General features: G+C 41.0%; 1 protein-coding gene and 2 long non-coding RNA genes across 4 annotated transcripts; 1 reads left to right on the top strand and 2 right to left on the bottom strand.

The window, feature by feature from the left end:
- Positions 1–7,569: 7,569 nt before the first annotated feature.
- Positions 7,570–8,727, bottom strand: LOC138980837 (uncharacterized). Its single transcript, XM_070353718.1, has one exon. It carries the CDS (start codon positions 8,725–8,727, stop codon positions 7,570–7,572), a length of 1,158 nt encoding a protein of 385 aa, XP_070209819.1.
- Positions 8,728–10,561: 1,834 nt separating this feature from the next.
- Positions 10,562–18,453, top strand: LOC138979686 (uncharacterized). Its single transcript, XR_011460093.1, has 3 exons — positions 10,562–11,318; positions 12,056–12,106; positions 17,971–18,453. It is a non-coding gene; the product is annotated as an uncharacterized lncRNA (long non-coding RNA).
- Positions 13,833–20,651, bottom strand: LOC138979687 (uncharacterized). Of its 2 annotated transcripts, XR_011460095.1 has the most exons (4): positions 20,354–20,651; positions 18,900–19,134; positions 18,031–18,175; positions 13,839–13,983 (listed from the first exon to the last, which is right to left on the bottom strand). It is a non-coding gene; the product is annotated as an uncharacterized lncRNA (long non-coding RNA). The 2 variants fall into 2 exon arrangements; XR_011460094.1 differs by lacking the exon at positions 20,354–20,651 and having other exon boundaries at positions 13,833–13,983; positions 18,900–19,545.
- Between the last annotated feature and the right edge of the window lie 5,423 nt (positions 20,652–26,074).

Here is a 26,074-nt window from a genome sequence, read left to right as displayed (position 1 = left end):
CAATATGGACACATCTGTGCAAAGAAAAAAGGGGGTCGACGTATTAACTTTTTTTTTAGAATTTTTTTACTGGGGGTTGTCAAGTACGATTTTGCGAAAAACACTGCGATTTTTAACATGATCCCAACTGACATATTTAGCTCTACAAATAATAAATGAGACATTAGTTTGTGTATATAAATGAATGGAGAGTATAACTTTATCATAAAACGGTACTTATCAACGTGCATTTTCAGAAAATGATCGAGGTTTATCGAGGGCGTACACATAAAATTATCACTCCTTTAGTAGTAAAAACGTATTTAAAAAAAATTCGCGTGAAAGAAACTTTACACATTTTGTGCACAGGTTCCTCTAAGCAATATGGACACATCTGTGCAAAGAAAAAAGGGGGTCGACGTATTAATTTTTTTTTTAGAATTTTTTTACCGGGGGTTGTCAAGTACGATTTTGCGAAAAACACTGCGATTCTTAAGGGGTTACTTGTGTGTTCAAATCGCGTGAAAGAAACATTACACATTTTGTGCACAGGTTCCTCTAAGCAATATGGACACATCTGTGCAAAGAAAAAAAGAGGTTGACGTATTAACTTTTGTTTTAGAATTTTTTTACTGGGGGTTGTCAAGTACGATTTTGCGAAAAACACTGCGATTCTTAACATGATCCCGATTGACATATTTAGCTCTACAAATGATAAATGAAACATTAGTTTGTGTATATAAATGAATGGAGAGTATAACTTTATCATAAAACGGTACTTATCAACGTGCATTTTCAGAAAATGATCGAGGTTTCTCGAGGGCGTACACATAAAATTATCACTCCTTTAGTAGTAAAAACGTATTTAAAAAAAATTCGCTCGACAGAAACATAACTAAACTTAAACACAGCTAAGTTCACTGTATACATATACAATACCTGTAAACAAAATAAGTTGTTGCCTTAGTGTCTGCTTCACAATTATTCCCGTACCAACCCCACCCCCATTATCATCTTGACTGACAAAAATGATAAAAAGAAATAATTTGGGAGCGCTGGACTTGTGATACATGAGTTTGAATCAGGGTGAAGGGTTGGGGGTCGGAACATTTGTGTGCAAAGTTTCATGAAGATCTGTCCAGTAAATTTCTATGAATCGCACACCACACACACACACACGTATATATAATATATATGGCCTGGGGCGATTGTAGCTTCCCTTCTTCGTGTCCAGCTCTCTCTCTCTCTCTCTCTCTCTCTCTCTCTGTCTTTGCGAATATGATTTTGAAGCGCATTACATAAAGTCGGTATCTGATATCTAAAGTCCTGATATTTTGGATGCGGAGGAATTTTTCCTGGTGATGATCTGAGGTAACGGAATTGTTCATGCATTCTGAGGGAATTTGACAGGTATCGGGGTGTGTGTGTGTGTGTGTGTGGGGGGGGGGGGGGGGGGTTGGTGGTGTGGGGGGGGGGGGCTTTTGTTGTGGGGTAAATGATTAAAACGCCTGCACCCTAACTATGAAAGCAGCCACACGCATACTCACAGAGACACAGAGGCACGCATGTTTGTGTGACGGTTTGCACGAATGACCATTGAAAATTAGTTTTTGATAAAAACAAGCGACATTTCCTTTGAGCACACAGGTGCTCAGCCAATGTGTATTGAAACTTGTTCAATTATCTCAAAATGTCATAACGTTTGGCAATATAATTATTTAACAACAACAAAAAGACTACCGGATTCCGTACATAAAAAAATCAGGGGCTGTAACAACAATTCGCGGCATTGGACTGTGGGAGCAAGGACCTACATTCTAATGGATGGCTGGCTTTGGATCTAGGTCACTTTAGTGGGAATATCGGTCAACTTTGAAACCTGAGGACCAGCCACTTCCGGTTCCCCTTTCAGAGTAATGAGATTGCTGGGGCCGTAGAATTTTTCATCCAGTTTTGTCCTTTTTTTTCTCCAAAATTGATATTAGTCGGAAGAAACAAGCACACGTGTGACACGTGTGGTGGGGGTATTTCCCGGCGAGTTTTCAGTGTTGTTGTTGTTGCGAAGCGAAGCGGCTTCCCAGTGCGGAAGGCAGGCAGTTTGTGCATCAAACAATGTTGTTGTGATGGATGGATGAGTGAGTGATGAGGGTGAATGAGTTAGTTAAACTGTGACTGAATATCTATTGATTTATTGATATTAAAGTGAACATTAGGGGGGGAGGGTTCGAAATGCACCATTGTGCACTCGCCTTGATGTAAGGAACACTACTGCAGTCTCTAACAGCTTCAAAGTGGGTTAGACAGGCTCTTGATAAAGACTGAGGCAAAATGTGCCAAATCACACATTGTCTTGAAAGAAGGAAAAATCTTCATTTGTCACCTTTCTGCACTTTTTTGACTTTGAGTGCATAGCCACAATGGTCACAGACAAGATGCAGCAAACAGATTTGAAAAAGACCCCAAACTGAACTTGTTATGACTATTTGTAACCCCTCTCACCTTTTTGACTTGGCCGTACCCAAGCAAAAAGGCAAACAAAATCATAACTAATTCCATGTTGATTTTTGGTGGGGTGGACCTATTGTTCCAGACTCGCCTTGATTAAAGCAACACTAGTGCAGTGTCCAACAGCTTTTAAAATTTGTTTTGACCTCTTGACAATGTACATGTCAACAATCCCTGACTGTTGTGTAGTAAGAAAAAAATCTTCATTTTTCCCCTTTCTCCACCTTTTTGAGTGTCAGTGCATAGCCACAATGGTCACAGAAAAGATGCAGCAAACAGATTTGAAAAAGACCCAAAAGTGAACTTGTTATGACTATTTCTAACCTTTCCTACCTTGTTCACTTGGCCGTACCCAAGCCAAAAAATCATAACTAATTCCATGTTGACTTTTTGGTGGGGTGGACCTATTGTTCCAGACTCGCCTTGATTAGAGCAACACTAGTGCAGTGTTCAACAGCTTTTAAAATTTGTTTTGACCTCTTGACAATGTACATGTAAACATGTAACCCTAATCCCTGACTGTTGTGCAGTAAGAACAAATCTTCATTTCTCCCCTTTCTCCACTTTTTTGTGTGTCAGTGCATAGCCACAATGGTCACAGAAAAGATGCATCAAACAGATTTGAAAAAGACCCAAAACTGAATTTGTTATGAATATTTCTCATCTTTTTTGGACTTAAAAAAATGTGTCCAAAAAAAACAACACCCAAAATCTTCATTTTTCCCTTCTTCAAAATTTGTCCAAAAAAAAAACAACACCCAAAATCTTCATTTTTCCCTTCTTCACCTTTTTGACTGTCAGTGCATAGCCACAATGGTCACAGAAAAGATGCAGCAAACAGATTTGAAAAAGACCCCAAACTGAACTTGTTATGACTATTTGTAACCCCTCTCACCTTTTTGACTTGGCCGTACCCAAGCAAAAAGGCAAAAAAAATCATAACTAATTCCATGTTGACTTTTGGTGGGGTGGACCTATTGTTCCAGACTCGCCTTGATTAGAGCAACACTAGTGCAGTGTCCAACAGCTTTTAAAATTTGTTTTGACCTCTTGACAATGTACATGTCAACAATCCCTGACTATCCCTGACTGTAAACATGTAAACATGTAACACTAATCCCCGACTGTTGTGCAGTAAGAAAAAATCTTCATTTCTCCCTTTTCTCCACTTATTTGTGTGTCAGTGCATAGCCACAATGGTCACAGAAAAAATGCATCAAACAGATTTGAAAAAGACCCAAAACTGAATTTGTTATGAATATTTCTCATCTTTTTCTTCATTTTCCCCCTTTCTCCACTTTCTCTTTCATGAGGAAGGGATAATCACACATAGTACGCCAGTGAGGTTAGAATGGTGAGGTGGGGTCTGAGGCTGGTAAGGGATTTGGGGGTAGGACCGACGAGAGGGCACGGATTCGGCGGTTCGCCGTGTCGAGTCAACTTCATATAGATCTGTGCAGGCGATCAACAGCCCCAGCCGATCTGGATCTGTTCAAGTCAAAAGTAAAGTCAAGGATACGAAGAAGTTTACCGAAAAACATCGATCCCAAGGACTCATGTTGTAACTTTTCAAAGCAGTTACATTCAATCAAAGCTCTATCCACATTAAACCGAACGGGAATCGTCGAAGATCCACGCAACTTCACTGCAATGTCGAAAACGAACTCATAATGTCACCGCAGATCTATAGTTGGTTTTGGTTTTGTGTCGCAGCAAAGAAACGAAGCAAATCTCCGGCTTTTATTTCACACTAAAAAACCGTTCATTTAGCGGGTTATCAAAATATATTTCTTTGAGGTTGCAAGGCAATGGCATCGCTGAGATGTACTCCTTCGAACACACGACACAGGTTAGAAATTGACTTCATTTGGGCGCTTTTTACGGCCAAAACAGAGTGAGCTTTTTGACGGGTTTATGGAAAAATCACTTCGGGGGCAGGTCTAAAATCCTGTGTACAGTGCCAAATCATACATCATTCAAAAGAGCAAAGTATGTTCTTTATTCTAACATATGGGCTAGGGTAAGTCATAGATATAAATAGACAGTGTCTGTCTATTATATCTGTATAGGCAAGTGTATTCCATTCCTTCGATAGTCTCGTCATCTACACTTGCGTGAACAATGCAATTTTGAGTCTGTTTTGCATAAAAGACCTGCGAGATTTGTAGAAGTCAAAACAACAACTTACAGTCCAGCCTCTCAACTTTCGTTCCATGCAATTTGTTTGTCTGTACGTATAGACTGAGGGGTGCCCCGAAATGATTTGTAATCACAACATTCACAGACTTCAAATACGCCATTGAAAACTCGTCCACGTGCGTTTTAGATATATACTTGGGTGACTAAAACTGTCGTACCTACCAAAGGCCGCTTCGCGTAAGAAAATGATTACCAGAGTCGCAAGGCTCGGGATTTATTTTACAAGAAATTTATATTTCGTTGTTCTAGTCCGAATGAATATGAAGATATGGCGAGTTGAAAACGCCGATTCTTTCGCCAGAAACACGTCTGTTTCCACACCGGAAAGAAGGAATGGACTGAGCTACTAGAAGCACGGCGCCGTGCGTACAATCGATCGAATGATGTTATTCACACAATACCATTTGGCGATCTCTAAAAAATCATTTAAAAACGAACTAGTTGACATGTAATGAAACTATTTACTGAAATCAAGAAGTATCTTAGTTCTAGCCGTGCATATGACACACCCTTTCGCGAAAGCACACTGAACCGTGCGTATACGCATTCGCACCCGCAAACCACCAACCCAGGCGGGTTATCCAGATCCAGATCCAGATCCAGATCCAAGGGAAGTAACTCAGTGAGTATAAACATGAGCAAGAACCGCAACCCGAACACACTCGTAACACCTTAAAAGCTCGTCCAGAATGACTCCCACTTTCCAGCCTTGAACTGCCAGCCCACAGAGTTGGGTAGTCTAATAGGTAGATGGCTCTTCTCAATCTCATGTCCTGCAGCAGCACCTCACTTGTAAGGGGATTATGGTCAATTTGGCAGCTCTTTTTACTGAAGAGGTACCGTCTAGCACTGTTTACACCTAGTACGTTGCTGGTTTTGTCCTACAAATGTACACCAAAAAGCTCTTGTGCTGCCCTGTCAGTGGTACTCAGCTTACAAAGAGGAGCAGACAACCTGAAGAAAGTTTGAGTGACGTCTTCAAATGCTTGCCATACTTCCCAAGCCTTCTGATTCCCCAATACCATTGAAGAACGACATAGTGTCACGGCCTGTAAGGCTATGCAAAATGGGCAGACAGGGTGACTTCCCTTGGCCAATGGCTTTGGCAATGTGGCAATACACTTCACGAGCAGAAAAAAACGCAACACAGCTGGAATGAGAAGCAGACTGTCTGGCCTCCTCTACATCCATGGTGCAGGAAATCAGCCTGGGGTACCCTTCACACAAAAGATGAAAAGTGACATTTTTATTTGAATGTATTTGAATAATGTTTACTATCTCAGAGAGTCGGTCAAAGCCGGGGCAAGTCTTCACACAAAAGACCAAAATGAAAGAAAATTGTATTTCATGAATTCGTATAATTCTTACTGTTTCAGGTTAAAAAACAAACAAACACAGTTTCCAGTCACCCAACTGATTCTGGAATCTTTCTGACCGCTACATTTATTCGCTTCAAACAGTCGCTAACAGAATGTTGACCATAGTGAGGGTACGTTAAACCCATCAAACTCACAGAGGTCGCTTACAAATGATGTGCAAACATGTTCCAATTAATACAAATAAAAAAATCTTACTGTTAAGCTAGACAGGATGCATTAGGTAACAAACCTTGATACAGTAGTACTAGTGAAATCAGCTCCCTTCTGTGGCACCGGAATAATTGCAGAACGCTTGTTCCCAGGAACTGGCATGTGGTGTAACTCTTGTATATATCCTGTAAAAATAAAATTCACACCAATGCACGGTCAACTTAAAATAAGCAAAAGGATGAGAAACAAGCAACAAACCAAAATTGTAAAACTTAAAGAGCGGTACCTCTTCATTTTTCAAAACCACTTATCTCATTTGATTAGCATACACTGTATGCTTTTGTCTGTTACCTACCGTCTTTGAAAGTTTGATCACAACACTGTAAAGACATGGGGAGTGGGGTGTTTTTATCTCCAGCTGGTCATCCTACTATCTGGCCTACCCTCACTCAGTTTTTGACTCTACCCCTCCCCACCTCAGCCGTTTAGAGACTTATGGAAGTCCTTAACGTAGGCAGGACTAATCATTGATCATACCATGAACAATCTCTTTCTCCTCGCCTTTTATTCAAAGTTCGTTTAGACCTAATCTGTTTAAAATCACCAGCGTGGCGATCATGATTTCCTTACTTGTAATCAACAGATAGATCTAGATCTATCAGCATCACGATCCAGCTGATGAGCTATTGCAAGATTAAACAAAGTCTCTGCATTTCAGCGCTTCACCCGATGAATAACAGACACCAGGGGAGAATTAAACAGTAAAATGATGTGACATTGGTGAATGGATGCGTATTCTTGAAAACTTACCTTCAGAAACGTTGTTTTTGCTCAAATCAAAACACGCAATGTTGCGGAGGCCGCCATCTTGAATTTTCATGCTGCGGATATAGTATTAAACAATGGCGACTGCACGTGAGAGGGAACAATAAAGAGACCAAAAAGCAATGTACTCACGTTAAAATGACGAACACGGAACGAATAACGGCGACGTTTCGACCTAAGGGTCTTCTTCAGGCACAAAAACACAAAAATACACACACAAAAAAGAAGGAAGACGATAGAACAAATAAAGAGGAGAACAACTGACAAAACAACTGCACTGCACAAACCAACAGGTGACAAAGACAGAGAAGCAAGGGAAGCTACCCGAGGGGAATGAAAAGCGGCAGTTTTGAGGTCTGTAGACCAAACAAAATGTGTGTGGGGGGGGGGGGGTTGCGTGAAAGGGAACGAAAGAGGAGACTCACGTACCCGTGCGGACACACACACACACACACACACACACACGCGCACACACACACACACACACATACACACAAGGTGGAACAGCGGGGGGAAGGTAGAGATGAATGAATTAACGGCGAATGTTAATTCCATCGGGGCAGGTAGTGCCGAGGGATGAAATGATGTGGGACTCCCTGAGTTTGCGCTCGAAGGAGTCGCCACGTACTTGCCACAGAGCCATGACTCTGACATGATCAAGTGAGTGACCAGCGGCGGTGAAATGAAGGGATACTGGCCTATTGCGGGAATGACGGATGTCGGCCAGATGCTCGGAGAAACGCACCTCAAGGGTGCGCGCGGTTTCTCCGATATAAATCTGGCGACAAGAGAGGCAGACGATCGCATAGACAACGTTGTGACTTTGACAGTCAAACGTTCTCTTGACCGTGAAGGAGCCACGAGGGCCTTGGAGGCAGGTGTCAGGGTGGAGGAAGGGACAAGATTTGCAATTTCGTTTGGAACAAGGAAATGTCCCAGGGGCTGTGGGGTTGGTGGGACTGCGAAGACGGGATCTCACCAAGAGGTCGCGAACGCTGCGGTCTTTTCTGAAAGCACAGAGTGGTTTTTGAGCAAAGATCGAACCAACAGAGTCACTTCCTTGAAGGATGTGCCAGTTTGATTTCAGGATTCTGCTTACTGGCATGTTGTGGGGATGAAACAGTAGGGAAACGACGGGTCTGTCACTGTCCCTAGATGGTGTAGGACTGAGGGCGGACTCTCGACAGACCTGGGTAACACGCAGAAGGGCGTCACGGACGAGTGCATCAGGGTAGTTGCGGGCCAAAAAGAAAGACGTCATCAAGACAGACTGTTGGTGGAAGTCGTCGTCTTCAGAGCAGAGCCTCCGAAGACGAAGGAATTGAGAGAAAGGAATGCTGCTTTTGTTGGCAGGATGATGAGAAGAGTTGAAATCAAGGTATGAATGAGCGTCAGTTTCTTTGTAGAAGACAGAGGTGGTGAAGCGACCATGCAAGATGGAGATGGAGATGTCAAGAAAGACCACAGATGAGGAAGAGATGTTGAATGTGAACTTGATGCTGGGATGGAATGCTTGGATGAAGTGAATGAAATCGAGAAGGAGGGGTTCAGACAGAGAAGTGGCACCCAAACCATCGTCGATGAACCTCTTGTACAGCTCTGGAACTGGGCCAGAATAAGACTGTAGAATGAGGTGCTCAAGATGACCCATGAAAAGACATGCATAACTGGGTCCCATCTTCGTACCCATGGCGACTCCGCTGATCTGCTCAAAAACCTGTCCATCAAACTCAAAAGTGTTCAAAGTGAGAACAAGCTCAGCCAGGCGAACAAGTGTTGTGGTTGGTGGGTAGGCAGAATCAGTGGGACGACGATCCAGAAAGAATGTAAGGGCTTTGAGTCCGTCAGTGTGGGGTATGGATGTGTACAGGGACACAACATCCAACGTGAACAACAATTGAGGCTGAAAACTGGGATGGCTGTTGAGATGTTCAAGAAGGTTGAGGGTATGTGTTGTGTCTTTGACGTACGTTGGCAGTGACTGTACAATGGGTTGAAGGAGGAAGTCCAAGTATTCTGAAATGAACTCCGTTGGACAGCTGCAGGCAGAAACGATGGGTCTGCCTGGGGTGTTGGGTTTGTGTATTTTCGGGAGGAGGTAGAAAGTGGGCTGTTTAGCGTCAGACTTCAGCAGAAGTTTGGCAGTGGCGGGAAGATTGTTGTGTTTGATCTGTTCTTTAATTGTATTTGCGATCTGTTTTTGGTCGAGGGGGATATATATACAATTCTAACAAGAGGCGAAGCCTTCAAGGCTCACGTAAGAACTAGAAAAACAGTAACACAAACTCAATCACTCCGTCACACATACACACCCACACACACAGTAAGCTTAGGTGACACTGTGCAAGAGAGACACTAGATCTAGATCTGTCTGTGTCTGCATGTAGCCTACTTACAGGGACACGACTGCCAAATAGTCTCGGCCCGCTCAAAATAACAATGACCGAGACCACACACACCACGCGAGAGAGAAAGACTACAGGGAGGCATGCCGTCATGATGCATTAATTGACGTCAAACACTTTTGACCGTGACGTAATCTTATGCGAGCTTTATCCATAGTCTTGGATAACCACTCACACATAGACTCGGAAATGTTAAAGTTTCTACCACAGACATACACGCACACGCACGCACGCACACACACACACACACACACACACACACACACACACACACGCACAGACAGACAAAGTTAAGATCGCATAGGCTACACTTCGTGAGCCAAAAAAACGATCAAATTAAATATCAGAACACAAAAATACCCATAAGCGTATTTATGTCATGCATGTGTTATCAGCAGACAACTTCTGGTGCATGGTAAACCATTGAATTTTACATTTGCTGAGTTGGGAATATTTACTGCTGAGCGCTTTTGGTACGAATTTCGTCTGCTGTAAATGCAGCCTTTTATTCCCTATCAAAAACAAAACAAGAGGCGAAGCCATCAAGGCTCACGTAAGAAATCGACAAACAGTAACACAAACTCAATCACTCCGTCACACATACACACACACACACACACACACACACACACACACACACACACACACACACACACACACACACACACACACACACACACACACACAGAAAGAGCATAGGTGAAACTGTGCAAGAAAGCGAGACACTAGATCTAGATCTGTCTGTCTGCATGTACACTAGTCTCGGCCCGCTCAAAATAATAATGACCGAGACTTTCAGTACTTCCTTCGCGTGACGTCTAACCCTCTTACGTCATAATGTGACGTCAATGTAATGTGACGTCTTCAAATGTTAGAGTTTCTACCACAGACATACACACGCACGCACGCACGCACATACGCACATACGCACGCACGCACAGACAGACAAAGTTACGATCGCATAGGCTACACTTACGTGAGCCAAAAACCGATTTCTGAAAAGGCTCTGTATCTGAAATCTCTTAAATAATTATAAGGAACAATATCACAAAGTATGATGTTTGTTGCAAGATGTGAATGATTGATTAGTGCGTCTGCAACATACGAGCCCCACTAATACCATTAACTTACGTCATCATCAAGTACGTAAAGTACAATTTGTGACGTAAAGTACTCAGAAAGAAGCACACCACGCGCTGGCCGAGACAACGCGCATTTGAGACGCCAAGACATGAAAAGATAACTCTCTTTTCCGACATAGTGCCTTCCCTTGGACTGCGACGAAGTCTAGTTCCGGTAGCATCGCGAAGTGAGCTACGCGTAGTCGACTTACCGGCTTTAAAGGTGGTCGTCTACATTTTGACTTTTTTCCAATAATCGTATGGTTAGATTTCGCTAAAAAGTTATTTCAGATGATGAATGAACCATGGGGCAAAAAGTTACAGAAAAAAACATATATGTAAAAAAAGTTTCTATTTTTTGGGAGCGTGACTCACGCTTCCAATGTTTACTTTTCTGTTTTCTGAGACCATGTGCTCTGCCTAAAAATATCGACCAATCAAATTATTCGCGGCGCATGCGCAAAGAGTCATTTATGGTCCAAAGATGTCTGCCATCTTGCGCCAGTTACGTAAAAAGCAAAATTGTGATCGATCAGGGCGGCATAGGTCTGAATGTGTACATTTGGGGGACCAGAAACAACCCTGAGATGCAGCGAAGTTGGAATTAGGCGCCAAATTCAACCGGCAAGTGGCAAAAACACTATGATGCTCATTGAAAGTTACGTCGGGGGTGTGCTCAAAGTACTTTTGGCAAAATCGCAAGCAGGACAAAGCCCTGGGAGTTTTTCCTGTGGAAGAGCATGCTGAAACGGAATGTAAGTATAATTGTTGACATTACACCCAACCTTTACTTTGATCTTCCATTAACTTTACTTGTATATTTGAATTCAAACCTAGTTATTACGTTTCACAGTTCTGAAACAAAGCTTGTACGTACATGATTACCATTTCACTGTAGGCTGAAAGGGCGCGTCCGAACATTTCATACTCAAAGGCGGTTTGAAATCTTAAACCGGGCTTACTTTTAGATTTGGTTTTTACATTATGTATTCCTCCACACTTTTTCCTTTTCTCAGCTAGTGTCGTGTCGTGGTGTGTGTCGTGGGAAAGGGAGGGGGGAGTTGCATTTTCAGTGGCCGATTCTACTTCGGACAGATCATAGATCTATACAGACGGTATCGCTAACTCGTCATCTATGGACAGATCAAGCTCATCCAGATGAATAGAACTAAAATGTCACATTTTTTTTTAGAATCTTATAGATCTGTTCTTAGTTTTTACGGTATGGCTTCAGCTACATTCAATCTGCGTGTGCCTTACACAAAGGACTGTTGAAAAAAAATTCTCTTCAGAGATTCATGATACTATTCAGTTTTAACCACCACGTTTTTACATTGTGTGATTAAATGATAAGGTGACGTGCATCTTCACGCAGTCGCGCGCGCGCGTGTGTGTATGTGTGTGTGTAGGGGGGGGGGGGGGATATGTCTGTCTGTGCCCTCTGACTTCAACATAAATTGTGTATATTCAACAGTAACGTTGCACATTGCAGATCTGTGCGCCAGGAATGTGGACAAGGAAGCCGCAGTTTGAGCAAGCAACGGTAAGCTATTTTATTCGAAAGCTGTTTTATTCGATTACAGCGAGTCCGTTTGTAAGCAAGCTTTTATGATGTTCCTGTACACAACCTTCATCGATGCTACAGGGATACTGTTTCAAGTTTTTAACATTGAAACTGTGTGTGTGTGTGTGTGTGTGTGTATACGTGTACGTGTGTGTGTGTGGGTGGGAGAGAGAGAGAAAGACAGAGAGAGAGAGAGAGAGAGAGAGAGACTGTGTGTGTGTGTGTGTGTGTGTGTGTGTGTGTGTGTGTGTGTGTGTGTGTGTGTGTGTGTGTGTGTGTGTTCGCTCTGAAAAAACGAGAACACGCAAAAATAAACATCGTATTTGGTCAAGGTATCAGAAATATTTAGTATCATAGCTAATAGTGAAGGGTAACATTTTTTTTCTCATAGCCTTTATTCATCAAGCTGACAGTGACAACATAATAAGGGAACACAGACAAATTAAATAACATATCCACAATTACTATAACAACAAATGCAAGCGGACCAATAGTTGCAACAAACTTCAGGCTAAATAACATCAAAAAGAAAGGACCAGGGGAAAAAGAGAGATCACACGTATCTAAGAAAACAGCGGTAACCATTTGTATGTCCGAATGTATCATTAAAACCACGATATCCACATCTTGCCTGTTCTTAGTGTCATGCAATCATGAGTAGCAAGTGGTGTAAAAATTGAGAGACACAGAAAGGCACAGTCGTTCCCATGAAAGCTTTTGGCTCACCATCTCAGATTTAGACAAGATTATACATGAACAAAGACTTAGATTCGACAACCTGGCTGCTTCATGCGCAAAGTGATAATTTATTTTGATGTGTTATCATCACAGATTCCTGCTTGAGTTCGTTCACAAATCAGTCAATAAAAAACAATCACAAACTGCACCCAGGCTGATTAGTTGATGTGTTTAGCGATGGTCTTTTCAGGCCTGGTCTGTTCTGAGACTGTAAATCGAATAGTTTACTCGGGAAGGACTGAACCTTTCACATCAATATTCAACAAAAACCAACAAAACGTCTGAATAACACATACGAGAAGGGGGGGAAAATTAATTTGTGTGCTTTTGTTATCAGGGGAGGGAACCATCTAATCCGAGCAAAATTACCTCCCTTGATTTGTCTTACGTGATACATGTGCAAAGTGAATAAAAAGTGCATCAGTCACAAACAAATACAACTATTTAGCAGGATCAATTAGTACACTTGATGCATATATGAATGTTGATCTATTCAGAATAATAAATAATGTCCCGGCTGATACTCCCTGCTAAATTATTAGCAGATTATCATCGATATTTGTGTTCCCTGTGCACAGCGTTTGTTTTTCGGTTGTTGTTTTGGTTCATGTAACGTTTCAGGCGTATTCTCAAGACATTTAGAGAACTGTTATGGAAGCCTGAAGATCAAAGACAAAAATGTATTTACTGTAAAATGCAAAAAAAAGAAAACGGGTTTTCCAATAGCTCCTGCCATTCTGATTGTGGACTTTAGCATGCATAGCCGTGTCAGAAGACAACAAATATACATGCAGCCCGATTACTTGAAATGTGGCATCGGTATCAAGTGTGTGTGTGTGTGTGTGTGTGTGTGTGTGTGTGTGTGTGTGTTTTGATGCAGCTGCAGAAGTAAAGAAGCTAATGGCTTACAATATTTTCAGAAATGATCGCTCTATGTTTTACTACAGAACTGAAGGAGCAATGGTTGAGAGTGAGGGGGTAGGTATGCAAGATACAAGTGGGTAGATTTGTGAACCATCTGTGTGCCCGCTAGGTGGAAGGCGTCCATGGCATCCATGTAAGAATACATCGCTGCTCTGCCGATTCAGGATGAAGCCATAAGTGTCCAAGCCATTGTCCTGCAAGAAAAAACACGTCATTTTTAGTCCATATATGCATTTCCGTGACTAAGCTTTGGTTTAATCATCGGCCTGATAATGATGACCTAGAAGCAATAGATTTGTTATCAAAAACAATTGAAAAAAAAAGTAAATTAATTCTTTCCTTCTCCTTGTATTTATCAATGTGTTTATTCTTTTCTTCTTTTTTTTTCTTGGGTGGGAAGGGGGGGTGGTGGTGGTGGAGGTGGGAAGGGGGGGGTGGGGTGGTGGAGGTTGGGAGGGGTGTGGGGGTGGTGGTGGAGGTTGGGAGGGGGGGTGTGTGTGTTGTAATTAGTTGTTTTCAAACACTTCGGACAGATACTGATGCGCCGGAGACATAGCAGAATTTTTAGGGGATGCATAATCTTGCGATCAGATGTGCAAGATGGTGATTGTTCTACACTACTCGTCATAAAAAAACTTTACAGATGCGTTTGAGGGCAGATCTTTATGATGAGGCCGTTTATCGTAAAACCAATTATATGACTGGAAAGGCCTTTTATGCCCCTGACTTATTCAGAAAACAGATTGAGTTTACATGACGTAGTGTCGATACAGTGAAGCCTACAACACAAACACACCCCAAAATCAAATTCGCAAAATCAAGGTTCCCGCGTTAAAATTGACAACGAATCAGAACTGCTAAAACAAAACATGTTTAGCATGTTCTTAGACAAAACAATCAAATGTGCATCCAAATCAGTAAGTTTTGTTCACATATCTTGTCTAACATGGACGCTATGGCATGCTGAGCGGTGTAGGTGTCAATCCTCTCAGCAAGCATAAAAGGCAGTTTTTAAAGCCGCATTAGCGGGTAATGAGACAAAAAAATTGTACAAATCACGGTAAACATTTTTACAAATCACGTTTTTGCGCCCGATATTTTCTTGTCAACTCCAAAGTCAAGGGACTAATACGAAATCCCTTGACTTTTGGGGTAGCGCGACTCTGTTACTGTTAATTTTAAGATTTTTATTTTTTATTTTTATTTTCATTACTCGGAGGTCCCATCGTTGGGAAATTCCGGTCGCTTCCTCCCAGTGGAAAGCTAGCAGTGACAGAGTCGCACTACCCCAAAGTCAAGGGATCTATTAGTCCCCTTTCGCCGTTATCCCAATTCGCCCCCATCCCATTTTGGCGACATTTCTTAGGCCAAGTGTCATTTTACCACCATATCATGTACCATTAGCTCCACATCCCATTTTGGCGCAATCCCGTTTCGCCGTTAGCCCATTTCGCCCCCATCCCATTTTCGCGACATTTTACAGGCCAAGTGTCATTTTACCACCATATCATGTACCATTAGCTCCACATCCCCATTTGGCGCAATCCCGTTTCGCCGTTATCCCATTTTGCCCCCATCCCATTTTCGCGACATTTCACAGGCCAAATGTCATTTTACCACCGTGTCATACCACTAGCGCCACATTCCATTTTGTCGCCATGCCGTCATCCCATTTCGCCGCCATCCCTATTTCATGACATTTTGGATTGTGGCAAAAATGGGATTTGGCGTAAACGGAATGTCTTCCTTTTTTTTATAAGGGGCTTATTGTCCGTCAGGTCTTAATTGCCTATATTGGACATGAATTGGTTTATACGATTCGAGTTTTTACGCCCTCACGGCTTTTGATGTATGCGTGTTTAGGTGGTATCAGCCATCTGCACTTATGGTAGAATGACCAAGATCTTTAACGTGCCATTTTGGTGACATGGGGGTGGGAGATGGATACCGTCTCTGGGTCTGCGCATAAAGTTGACCCGTGTCCGTCCCGGCCCGGATTCGAACCAGCGACCTTTCGATCACAAGTCTAGTGCTCTACCACCTGAGCTACCCGGGCCCCATGTCTTCCTAGTTGAATAACGCAGTATAGTAGTATAGTGAGGCTTGGCAAGAAGAATAAATAAAAAATGGGATGGCGGCCAAATGGGATGGTGTCAAAATGGGATGTCGCGCTATTGTTATGACACGGTAGTAAAATGACGCTTGGCTTGTGAAATGTCGCGACAATGGGATGGGGGCGAAATTGAATGCGGTGAAACGGCATGGCGGCCAAATGGGATATGGTGTCAAAATGGGATGTCGCGCTATTGTTATGACATGTTTGTAAAACGACGCTTGGCTTGTGAAATGTCGCAAAAATGGGATGGGGCAAAAAATGGGACGGTGGCAAAATGGGATTGCACCAACATGGGATGTGGAACTAAAACCACCCCCACCACTCAGCGTAGAGGCTCTAAACAAGAAAAATTAATAAAAATAAAAGGCATGCATTACTTTGTGGAATGCGATATTTTTACATTTTTACAAATCGCGGTTTTAGGTTCGACGTGATTTGTAAAATGTTTTTACATTTTTACAAACCACGGGTTAACAGTAACTCGCTAACGCGTTGCCTTCAAACTTTCGGAGAGTTGTGCTAACACATGTTGTAAAGTACTTTCGGAATTTCAAGTAATTTGAGACATTAGGTCTGCTGTTATTTGTCATGTCAGAAACAGTTCTTAAATTGACGATAGGTTTTTGCTGAATCATTGAACAAATTTTATGTTTTGAAATCTTCAAGAACAATGACAGATGCGCCACATACTAAAATTTCATGTACATATTTTATCAGACATGGGTGGTATGAGGATTTCAACGCGAAAGTAGTTTTTTTAAGAAGTTGACTCATTCAGAGCGCTGAGCGCAAATGTCGGCCTACGCATAGCAAAGCTCACTGCCAACACGCTTAACTGATCAATGGCTCTTGAAAAAGCATTTTCCAAAAATGTGTGTGTGAGTTTAAACAAGTGCACTTTGAACAGCCATTGGTGAAACTGTATTAAATTTAAGGGTAAATTGAAGCTTTCATTTTTCTAAATGCATGCTAATTCTAAAAAAAATTCTGTTCAATCGGACAGGGTACATCTTTATATTTAAAACTCTTTCTGGGATGTCGCATAACAGCAGAACTAATACCTCACATGACTTGAGATTTCGTGTGTACTTTACGACATGTGTTAACACAAATCTCCGAAAGTTTGAAGGCAATGCGTTTGCGAGTTACTCAAATGTACCATTCTTTGTCTTATTACCCGCTAAAATGGCTTCAAAACTGCCTTTTATGCCTGCTGAGAGTATTGACACCTACACCGCTCAGCATGCCATAGCGTCCATGTTAGACAAGATATGTGAACAACACATACTGATTTGGATGCAGATTTGATTGTGTGAGCAAGAGTGACCCTGTTTGTTTTTTTATTATTACCTCAAATTGAAGAACAACTCATTTTTTGCCCACACAAATTGATTTGTTCCAGCTGTTGTGCCTAGCAGTGTTGTTTTGCCAATTTGAAGAAGACTGGGTGACAGGTGACCCCCCAAAAATGCAACCCTCAAAAATGCTAATAACTTCTACATCTGTTGACCGAATCACTTTATATTTGGGTGACATAAACTTCAGCTACCGTGACACTTTCACAAAGGGGCAATTTTGTAGATCAAATGGTCAGACTTTTGTGCTATTTAAAAAAAAAAAAGTTGCCAAGATGTGGAAGGGTCATGCATGCAGCATAGGCTTAAGTTTATGTCCCCCAAATATAAAGTGATTTGGTCAACAGATGTAGAAGTTATTAACATTTTTGAGGGTTGCATTTTTTTAAGGTCAACCTGTATTTGCCAAAAAATCAGCCTGACTGGGCCATTTCTACTTTTGTATTACGAAGTGAATTTCCAGGATGTTGTTATAACATTTAAAGATTAATAACTGAAACAGGACACATTTCTAAAGATTTCATATAACGATTATCCGCCCTATCCTGACACGCCCATCACTTTTCAGGTTGTTGTTTTTTCATCATAATTTTAATGCATAATTACGGCACATCATAGTCGAGTCATGCACAACTTATGGCGATTAACAGCAGTGTGCTAACAGTTTTGAAACTGTTTCAGATTTTTAAGTACTATTTTTGTAATTACAGGTCTTTGACGGGTGGTTATCAACCTCCCTTCACCTATCTTGGTAGTGATGACAAACACACCTGGAAGGACATGTGGCTGCACTTGAAGTAGGCTCCTCTGGGAAGGATCCTCTGCAGGCCATGCCCAAAACCGGGGATGGGAGCGAGCCGCTCAGCATTGGACAGGACCAGCTAGCTCCCCCGCTGTCATCTCGTTAATCATGTTCTGACCAACACAGTTAAAAGTCCTATTGTCATGAAATAATGTGATGCATTCAAATTTTTATCCATTTTATCTGTTTTAGTAGATGTAGTATTATGAAACCAGCGGCATATAGATATAATTATAAGCCATGCGCACTTGACCGGCATTCATGAAACTTTGTGGAATTATCATTCCATATCTCAGGCCAATGTACACCAAATTTGAAGTAAGTTGCATAAGTAATTCATGAGTTATCAGCATTTTAATGGGTGGCATGTTTTTTTTCTGTTTTTTTCTGGGGTTTTTTTGTTTTGTTTTTGGGGGGGGGGGGGGGGTACTTTGTACATGTTTGTGTGTGTGTGCTTTATGCATTCAGATGTATACGTATGTAAGAGTGTATGCATTAACTAAGTTGGCATATAATTAAAATTCTGTTGTTAATAAATTGTGTCTCGACTGATTGATGGGATTGTCGATTTTGTAAGTATCCTTTTAAACAGCAAACGGAAGTATAGTGTGTCACCACCGCCCCCCCCCCCCCCCCCTCTCTCTCTCTCTCTCTCTCTCTCTCTCTCTCTCTCTCTCTCTCTCTCTCTCTCTCTCTCTCTCTCTCTCTCTCATATGCACACACACGCATTTACAATATACAGCCCATACTTGAATAACTGAGATTAACATAAGCACTCAAGCAATAACAGAGATAAGAAATCTTCAAACCATTACATTTGTAACTACACAAACTCACTGTAAGACTAAGAGACTGGATCTTTCTTCCCGATAACTCTTGGCGGCAGCTTCTTGAGTTGCTGTCCGCATGCGGACTCTGTGTCCTTGATTCCCGATTGCGCTGACAAACAATGTAACACTGCCGCACCTGCTGGCCCTGCCCTGCCTCTTCTGACCGGTGGAGACGATGTTTTGCTCAGAGTTGAGACATGAGATAAGCGTACTTTGTTCGACCTGAGTATCGAAATGGACAGCTTTTGCAGAAAAAAAAGAAACAACAAAACAAAACTGTTAAAAGACATGGACAAATTTCTCTGTATGAGATAATAAAGTATTCGTATTCGTATTCGTATACTTGACGGACATGAATCATAACTGAATAAAATACGTGGCTTATACCTACCATGCAATACAGTACAGTATTAGTTTATTTATGCCATAAGGGGCAAATGTATAATGAGTTACACGTTTGGCATTTTTAAGAACTATAAATGCATACATGAATCGTCTAAAACATGATCAGGTATAAGAAAACATGATCAGGTATAAGAAAACAAACACGTACAGATACTCCGATTCACTCAATCACTCGTACTACCACGTGAATGTCACACACACACACACACACTGACACACGCACGCACGCGCGTACGCACGCATCTACGTACACACACATGCACACACACACACGCACAAACACACACATCTACAGACATACGCATGCACACGCACATTTTATACACATACGGCACACACATATAGACCTAAGAAATACAAAAATAAAAACCAGCTGCATTCTAAGATTCGACCGGAGAATCTAGATCTCTGATTCAACTGATTCAGTTAGATCTGTAGTTGTTAGTCAGTCTTGCAGGAAAATCAATGGCGATTCTGACATCGATGTTGCGGGTAGTAGTCTACCGGCGTAAACTCATGATAAATGAAAGCACACAAATCAAGGACTCTTGTTGGAAAAGACCATTTTTTTTTATTCCGATCCTTATTTTGTAGTCGAAATGTTTTGTGTGTGCAGAAATACAAATTTAGATCGATTGCAAGCGTTTTAGATTTCATTGTCAGTGTACGTGTGTCACTGTGACTGTGTCGGACTGTGACTGTGTCGGAACTGTGCCTCTCGAAACATTCAGTTAGCGTTAGACCTATGCTTTTGCTTTATTTTTATGATGACTCCTTAATTCCTGAACCGAATCATTAAGCAGAGCCTCTTTGTAAACCGCCATAAAACAAAGTACCGTGATGTGCAATGCTGAAAGCGTAAATCTGACTTTTGAGAGGTTCCCTGAAATGCGTCAACTCGGCTAAGATTTAAAATCTACGAATGACGAACACAGTACGTGAACAGAGCAAACACATTGCTTGAAACTGTTTTGTTGCATAATGAAGCCTTGTTTGCAGCCACTTAAAAGTCTTATACGACAAGAATGTATTGCATAATTGATAAAAAGAACTTACCAGAGAACTTTCGTCAAGCCAGCGGCTGCTCACCGCTAGGAATTCTGGGTGGTTGAGCACTTTGAAAACTTCCGCTTTACATTATGTTCCAAATAAGGATATCCTACTACGATTATGTTCCAAATAAGGATATCCTACTACAATGGAATACATCAATGAATTTTCAAACGGCTACACTTGCTCCGTCCTTTCTGATCGGAGGGGGGTGTTTTTTTGAAAGTGTTAGTGAATGGATTAAACATTTTAGCGGTCAAATCTCAATTTCTGTCAGAAAATGTAGACGAGGACCTTTAACTAAAGATTTAGTCAGTCTACAATGCATGAGAGCGAACTTGTAGTCGAGACTACTTAGTTACCAACTAAAAGAGTAGGTCATAACTTTCAGGTGACGTCATAGGGAAATCCCCGTCACTGCGCAGGCGCGGTGAACTCTTCACCTTCGAAAGTGGTAAACAAACCAGCATGGGAGCATGGTAACAGTGCGAAAGTGGTTGATCGATGCAATATTATTTTGGCAATCAAACAAGACAAACATAAGCGGAACGCAAACGTTTCTCTCAGTTCTTCCGCACATTACAAGAGCTAAAACTGCCCGGCCGGGGAGATCCAGGCTGAGTCAGTGTCGTCGAAGATTTGAGTGATGGCTCAGTCGGTATATATATGTCCTGGGAAAAGGTCCGTGTCCCTCATAATGATTGTGCATTTAAAGCAAAGCTGGAACTTTGTAACAGACAATGATGTATGGATGTATTTAAGTTTGTGTCTCAATTTAAGGGAGCGAGACTTGACATTTCTGAACTGAAAAAAGTCGTGTTTTGTAGTTTAGAGTTGTCAGCAGAGACCGAGTCAATCGTTGAAAAGAAATAATTGCATGGTTCACCGATGAAGAGTTAAACGACCATAAAACCGCACCACGGGTATGTCCTGAAGCTTTCTAAGTTCTACACTATACAACAAAAGAAAATTAAATGAGGGAATCAAGACATAATAGATCAGCTCTCTCTTTCTCTTTCTCTCTCTCAGTCTCTAGCTCTCTCTCTCTCTCTCACACACACACACACGCATACACACACACGAACACACTCTCTCTCTCTCCTTCTCTCTAAACCGCTAAGAGGGAGGGAGAGAGTTAAGAACAAGAGTGCCAGACAAAGGAAGGAATGTAATTTGGAGCGATCATTATGATTAAACAAATTAAGAAACAAGCAAGTTAGCAAGCAAATCCTTGCAAATGTGTGATGTCATATAGGTACAAAAGGAGCCAACAACGTTCTACTTACAAAATAAACTAGTAAAAGAATTTTGAGATGTAAAGAGAAAAGATTAACTGGAAACACTATCGAATTACAAGACATCATCAGTGATTTGAATCATGCACTTGTGATTTTCTTCTTTTTTCCAGATCGGGTAGAATACTTTATGTCAGTGACATATTTAAATGATTGCAATTTTGTGCTGGTCTTTAACCTGAATAATTAGATACAATGAATACATTATTCAATGAGTAGGAAGTGACAACATTGTAATGTGTATGATCTTGTTTGATGAATGCCGCAAACACTCTGAGAAGTTCTTCTAAGCAAAGAAAGAAACAGAGGTAATGAAGTTGGATACTGAGATGACTATATTTTATAACTTAGACACTCTGTCTATAAGGAAGCTAGCTGTTGCTTGAACATAATTTGAAAATTAATCTGCGCCAGTTTAAATGCTCCGTCGCGATATAACCTTGAATTGTTGAAAACGACGTTAAACACCAAATAAAGAAAGAAAGTTTAAATGCATTGCTTCAGTAGAGCTGATCATCAAAATGCATCTCATGTGTGAAATTTTAGCTTTGATGTTGCACTGACTTCAGAAGACTTACCTGTTTCGTTGGTAAAAACTGCAAACATTTCAAGCTGACAAGAACAGAACGATGTTAAAATATAAGATATGATAAGGGAAATGTGAAGGCTAAATTAAACAAGGAATGAAATTGTAACCCACTCTGTACAAGTGGTGCGTTTTGCTGCATTGATCATGTTTTATTCTTTCATGTCTTCTTTCGAGTTTCCGACAACATTTGTTGTGTCATTGTGTATGAACATTTCAATTTATATAATGATGAACAATGATTGCATATTTAGTGTAAACGATTTCGCTCACCGTCTCAGATGTGGCATGCAGGCTTCACGTGGAATAAGACCATCCCTCCACTTTAACATATACCAGCTGTCAAAAACCCGTGTGTTTACTTTGAAGTGTTGGAATGTTTGATCAATTAATTTGTTTAACTTCTACTGGCATCAATCCGCAAAATGTATTCATTCAAATATTCCAACTTTGCACATGACCCAGTCAGAATGTAAATGTTTGGTATGTATCAAAGTGTATAGATGGCCTAACCTCATGTAAGAGCCCTTGCAGTTATAAAATAGTAAGCCAAACTTGGCGTTTGCAAGAAGAACGGTGCCTTGAAACTGACAGCAGCAACAACAACAACAATTTAATTATCCACAATCACAGTGACACTCAGCTTTTCACCCCATCCAAACCACCAGCCATCCTCTCACTAAAATCCAAAACAAACTCCCCAAAACACACACACACACACATTAAAACACAGAGAATCGTGAGATTTGTTTGTTTGTTTATTCATCCTGTAGAATTTTTCTTTAGCCACTGAACCAACTATATTACTCGTCATAAAAAAGTAGGCAGATGCGTTTGAGGGCAAATCTTTATGGGGCCGTTTATTAAAAAAACAAATACAGGTTGACCCAAAACAATGCAACCCACAAAAAGTTAATAACTTCTACATTTGTGGACATAAACTTCAGCCTATGCATGACCCTTTTGCAAAGTGACAATTTTGAAGATCAAATAGGCTGACTTTTGTGCAATTTTAAATTAAGTTTCCAATTTCGGGGATCGACTCAACGGTACGAGTTTTAAAATTGAGCGGTAGCCAAACTTGCCCGATCTAAGCGCTCAAGATTGTAACATTCGGGGCAATTCGAATCACGAAAGTATACCTTAATCAACATTCAGACCTGGGAATCCCTGTTTTGCACTTGGAGTATTCTCAAACAAACTTGGTGTATTTCTTTTTTAAATGAGCGTACTCCACATTTAAACATGCTTCACACGGGTCTGTCGCACTGTTAATTAAGGTTACTATTTTGTAATCATGAATCAAAGTACTGGATCTGCTTCGGGTTGCGCTTGTGAAGAAAAGTAGTCGAGGAATATTACTCGTCGTATTTGTTTTTCCACTGGATAGTATTCTAGACACCCCCCGCGGGTTAGGGGGAGTCCCATATTGGTTGGGACGAGAAAGAATTTACCCGATGCTCCCCAGCATGTCGTAAGAGGCGACTAACGGATTCTGTTTCTCCTTTTACCCTTGTTAAGTGTTTCTTGTATAAAATATAGTCAATTTTTGTAAAAATTTTAGTCAAGCAGCATGTAAGAAATCGCTGCTTTCACACGAGAGTTGCAATGCAACGTCTCTCTCTGCTTCGCTGACGCCATGTTTACTCGCTCAGTGTGTTCCACGTTTGACGTCACTAGCCAGGGGAGTTAAGCGATGGCAAAATTTTAAGATTGTTTCCCTTATAGTTAATTACAGGTGAGAATGAGCACTTTCAATAGCCAATTACGCGCGATCGGAGGAGATGGAACTTGATATAATTATATTTTTGCGGTCCTGTTATAAAGCCCTTTCCAGTGGCACAATAAAAAGTTTGCACTCTGGTTGGTCTTTAAGTCCTTTGTACTGGAAACTTGCATTCTCCCAGTAAGGTAATATATTGTACTACGTTGCAAGCCCCTGGAGCAAATTTTTGATTAGTGCTTTTGTGAACAAGAAACAATTGACAAGTGGCTCTATCCCATCTCCCTCTGTCGCGATATAACCTTCGTGGTTGAAAACGACGTTAAACACCAAATAAAGAAAAGTATTCAAGACAATCATGCGTACGCAATACGGCAAAATCGTGTGGGTTCCCAGGTCTGAACATTAGACAATCAGTGACTTGAATACAGCAATTATAGACAAGATCAGGACTTTTCCTGTGGATGAATGCGTGCATTGATGAAAATTGCGCGACATTGCACTTTACAACAAAGGGGTTAATGTTCCAGTCAATTGAGTTTAGCAAATATTTTCATAGTTGTTGTGCATGAACTTCAGTTCTTCCACGACCATTCTACAAAGTTCCGAGTCTGTAGGTAAAATGGTCCCACATTTACAATTTCTCAAAAATGTGTTCCAAATTACACCTCTTAAATTGTCAATGGAACGACAGTTTTCCTGTAGAATGATTGCCCTGAACCAAGCTATATATAACTGCTTTCTTCAGGTCACCGATGATCTAGGGGGTGTATACTCAGACATTCAGATAATATAATTATAAGCTAAAAGTCTGGAGGGTTTAAATTAAGTAAGTATTGATACCGCTCATGGTCAAACTTCGTTTTAGTGAGTCGACCGCCGAATTTGGAATTTATTTTTGAAATAGAGCACAAAAGTCAGACCATTTGATCTACAAAATGTCCACTTTGTGGAAGGGTCATGTACTGGCTGCGGTTTATGTACCTTAAAAATAAAGTGATTCGGTCAACAGATGTAGAAGTTATTAGCATTGTTTTAGGGTTACATTTTTTTGGTTTATCCTGTATATGACTGAAAAAGCCATTCATTCCCCAAACCTATTCAGAAAACAGATTGGGTTTATATGACATAGTGTCTATACAGTGAAACCTACAACACAGACACCCCGCAAAATCCAATTCGCAAAATCAATGTTCCCGCGTTAAAATTGACAAAAAAATCAGAACTGCCCAAAACAAAACATCTTCTGCACGTCAATAGAAAAACCAATCAAATCTGCATCCAAATCAGTCAGTTGTGTTCACATATCTGGTCTAACACTGACATTAAGGCATGTTAATTGGTGTAGGTGTCATTCCTCTGAGAAGCTGTAAAAGGTGGTTTTTGAGGACGTTTTAGTGGGTAATGAAACAAAAACCGGTACGTTTTCGTAACTCCTCAACGCATTGCCTTCAACGTTGCGGTGATTTGTGCTAACACATGTGGAAAAGTTCATACGGATTTTAAAGTCATTTGAGCCATTAGGTCTGCTGTTATTTGACATGCCAAAAAGAGTTCTTAAATTGACGGTAGGTCTTTGATGACTCATCGAAAATACAAATTGTTGTTATCTTCGAGAACACTAACAAATGCGCCACATACTCATATTTCATGTATATATTTATCAGACATTGGTGGTATGAAGATTTCAACGCGAAAGTAATCTTTAAGAAGTGGACTCTTTCAGAGCACTGAGCGCAAATGTCAGCCTTCGTCTAACAAAGCTCACGGCTGACACGCTTAACTGATCATGGCTCTTTCATTTTCCAAGAATGTGTGTGTGCGTACAAGTGCATGGGTGCAACCTGGAAAATTCCAAAAACCGGCAAAAGTTGGGGTCCAGCTTTTTTAGTATTTAAAATGCAAAAAAACCAACCTCTCCTGGAACAAAAACATCGGCAGCCGATGAAACCAAAAACCGGCTGCCGGCGTGTAGCCGGCAGAGTTGCACCCATGCAAGTGCGCTGTGAACAGTCATAGTTGAAAATGTATGAAATTAAAGATAAATTGAAGCTTTTATTTTTCTTAATGCATGCTAATTTTTTTTTACAAATTCAGTTTATTGGACAGGGTACATTTTTTTT

This window comes from Littorina saxatilis, linkage group LG11 (assembly GCF_037325665.1).
Source record: "Littorina saxatilis isolate snail1 linkage group LG11, US_GU_Lsax_2.0, whole genome shotgun sequence".
In the NCBI taxonomy this organism is placed as follows: Eukaryota; Metazoa; Mollusca; class Gastropoda; order Littorinimorpha; family Littorinidae; genus Littorina; species Littorina saxatilis.
The sequence above is the reverse complement of the archived record's forward strand: the minus strand, read 5'-3'. Positions and strand labels throughout refer to the sequence as shown.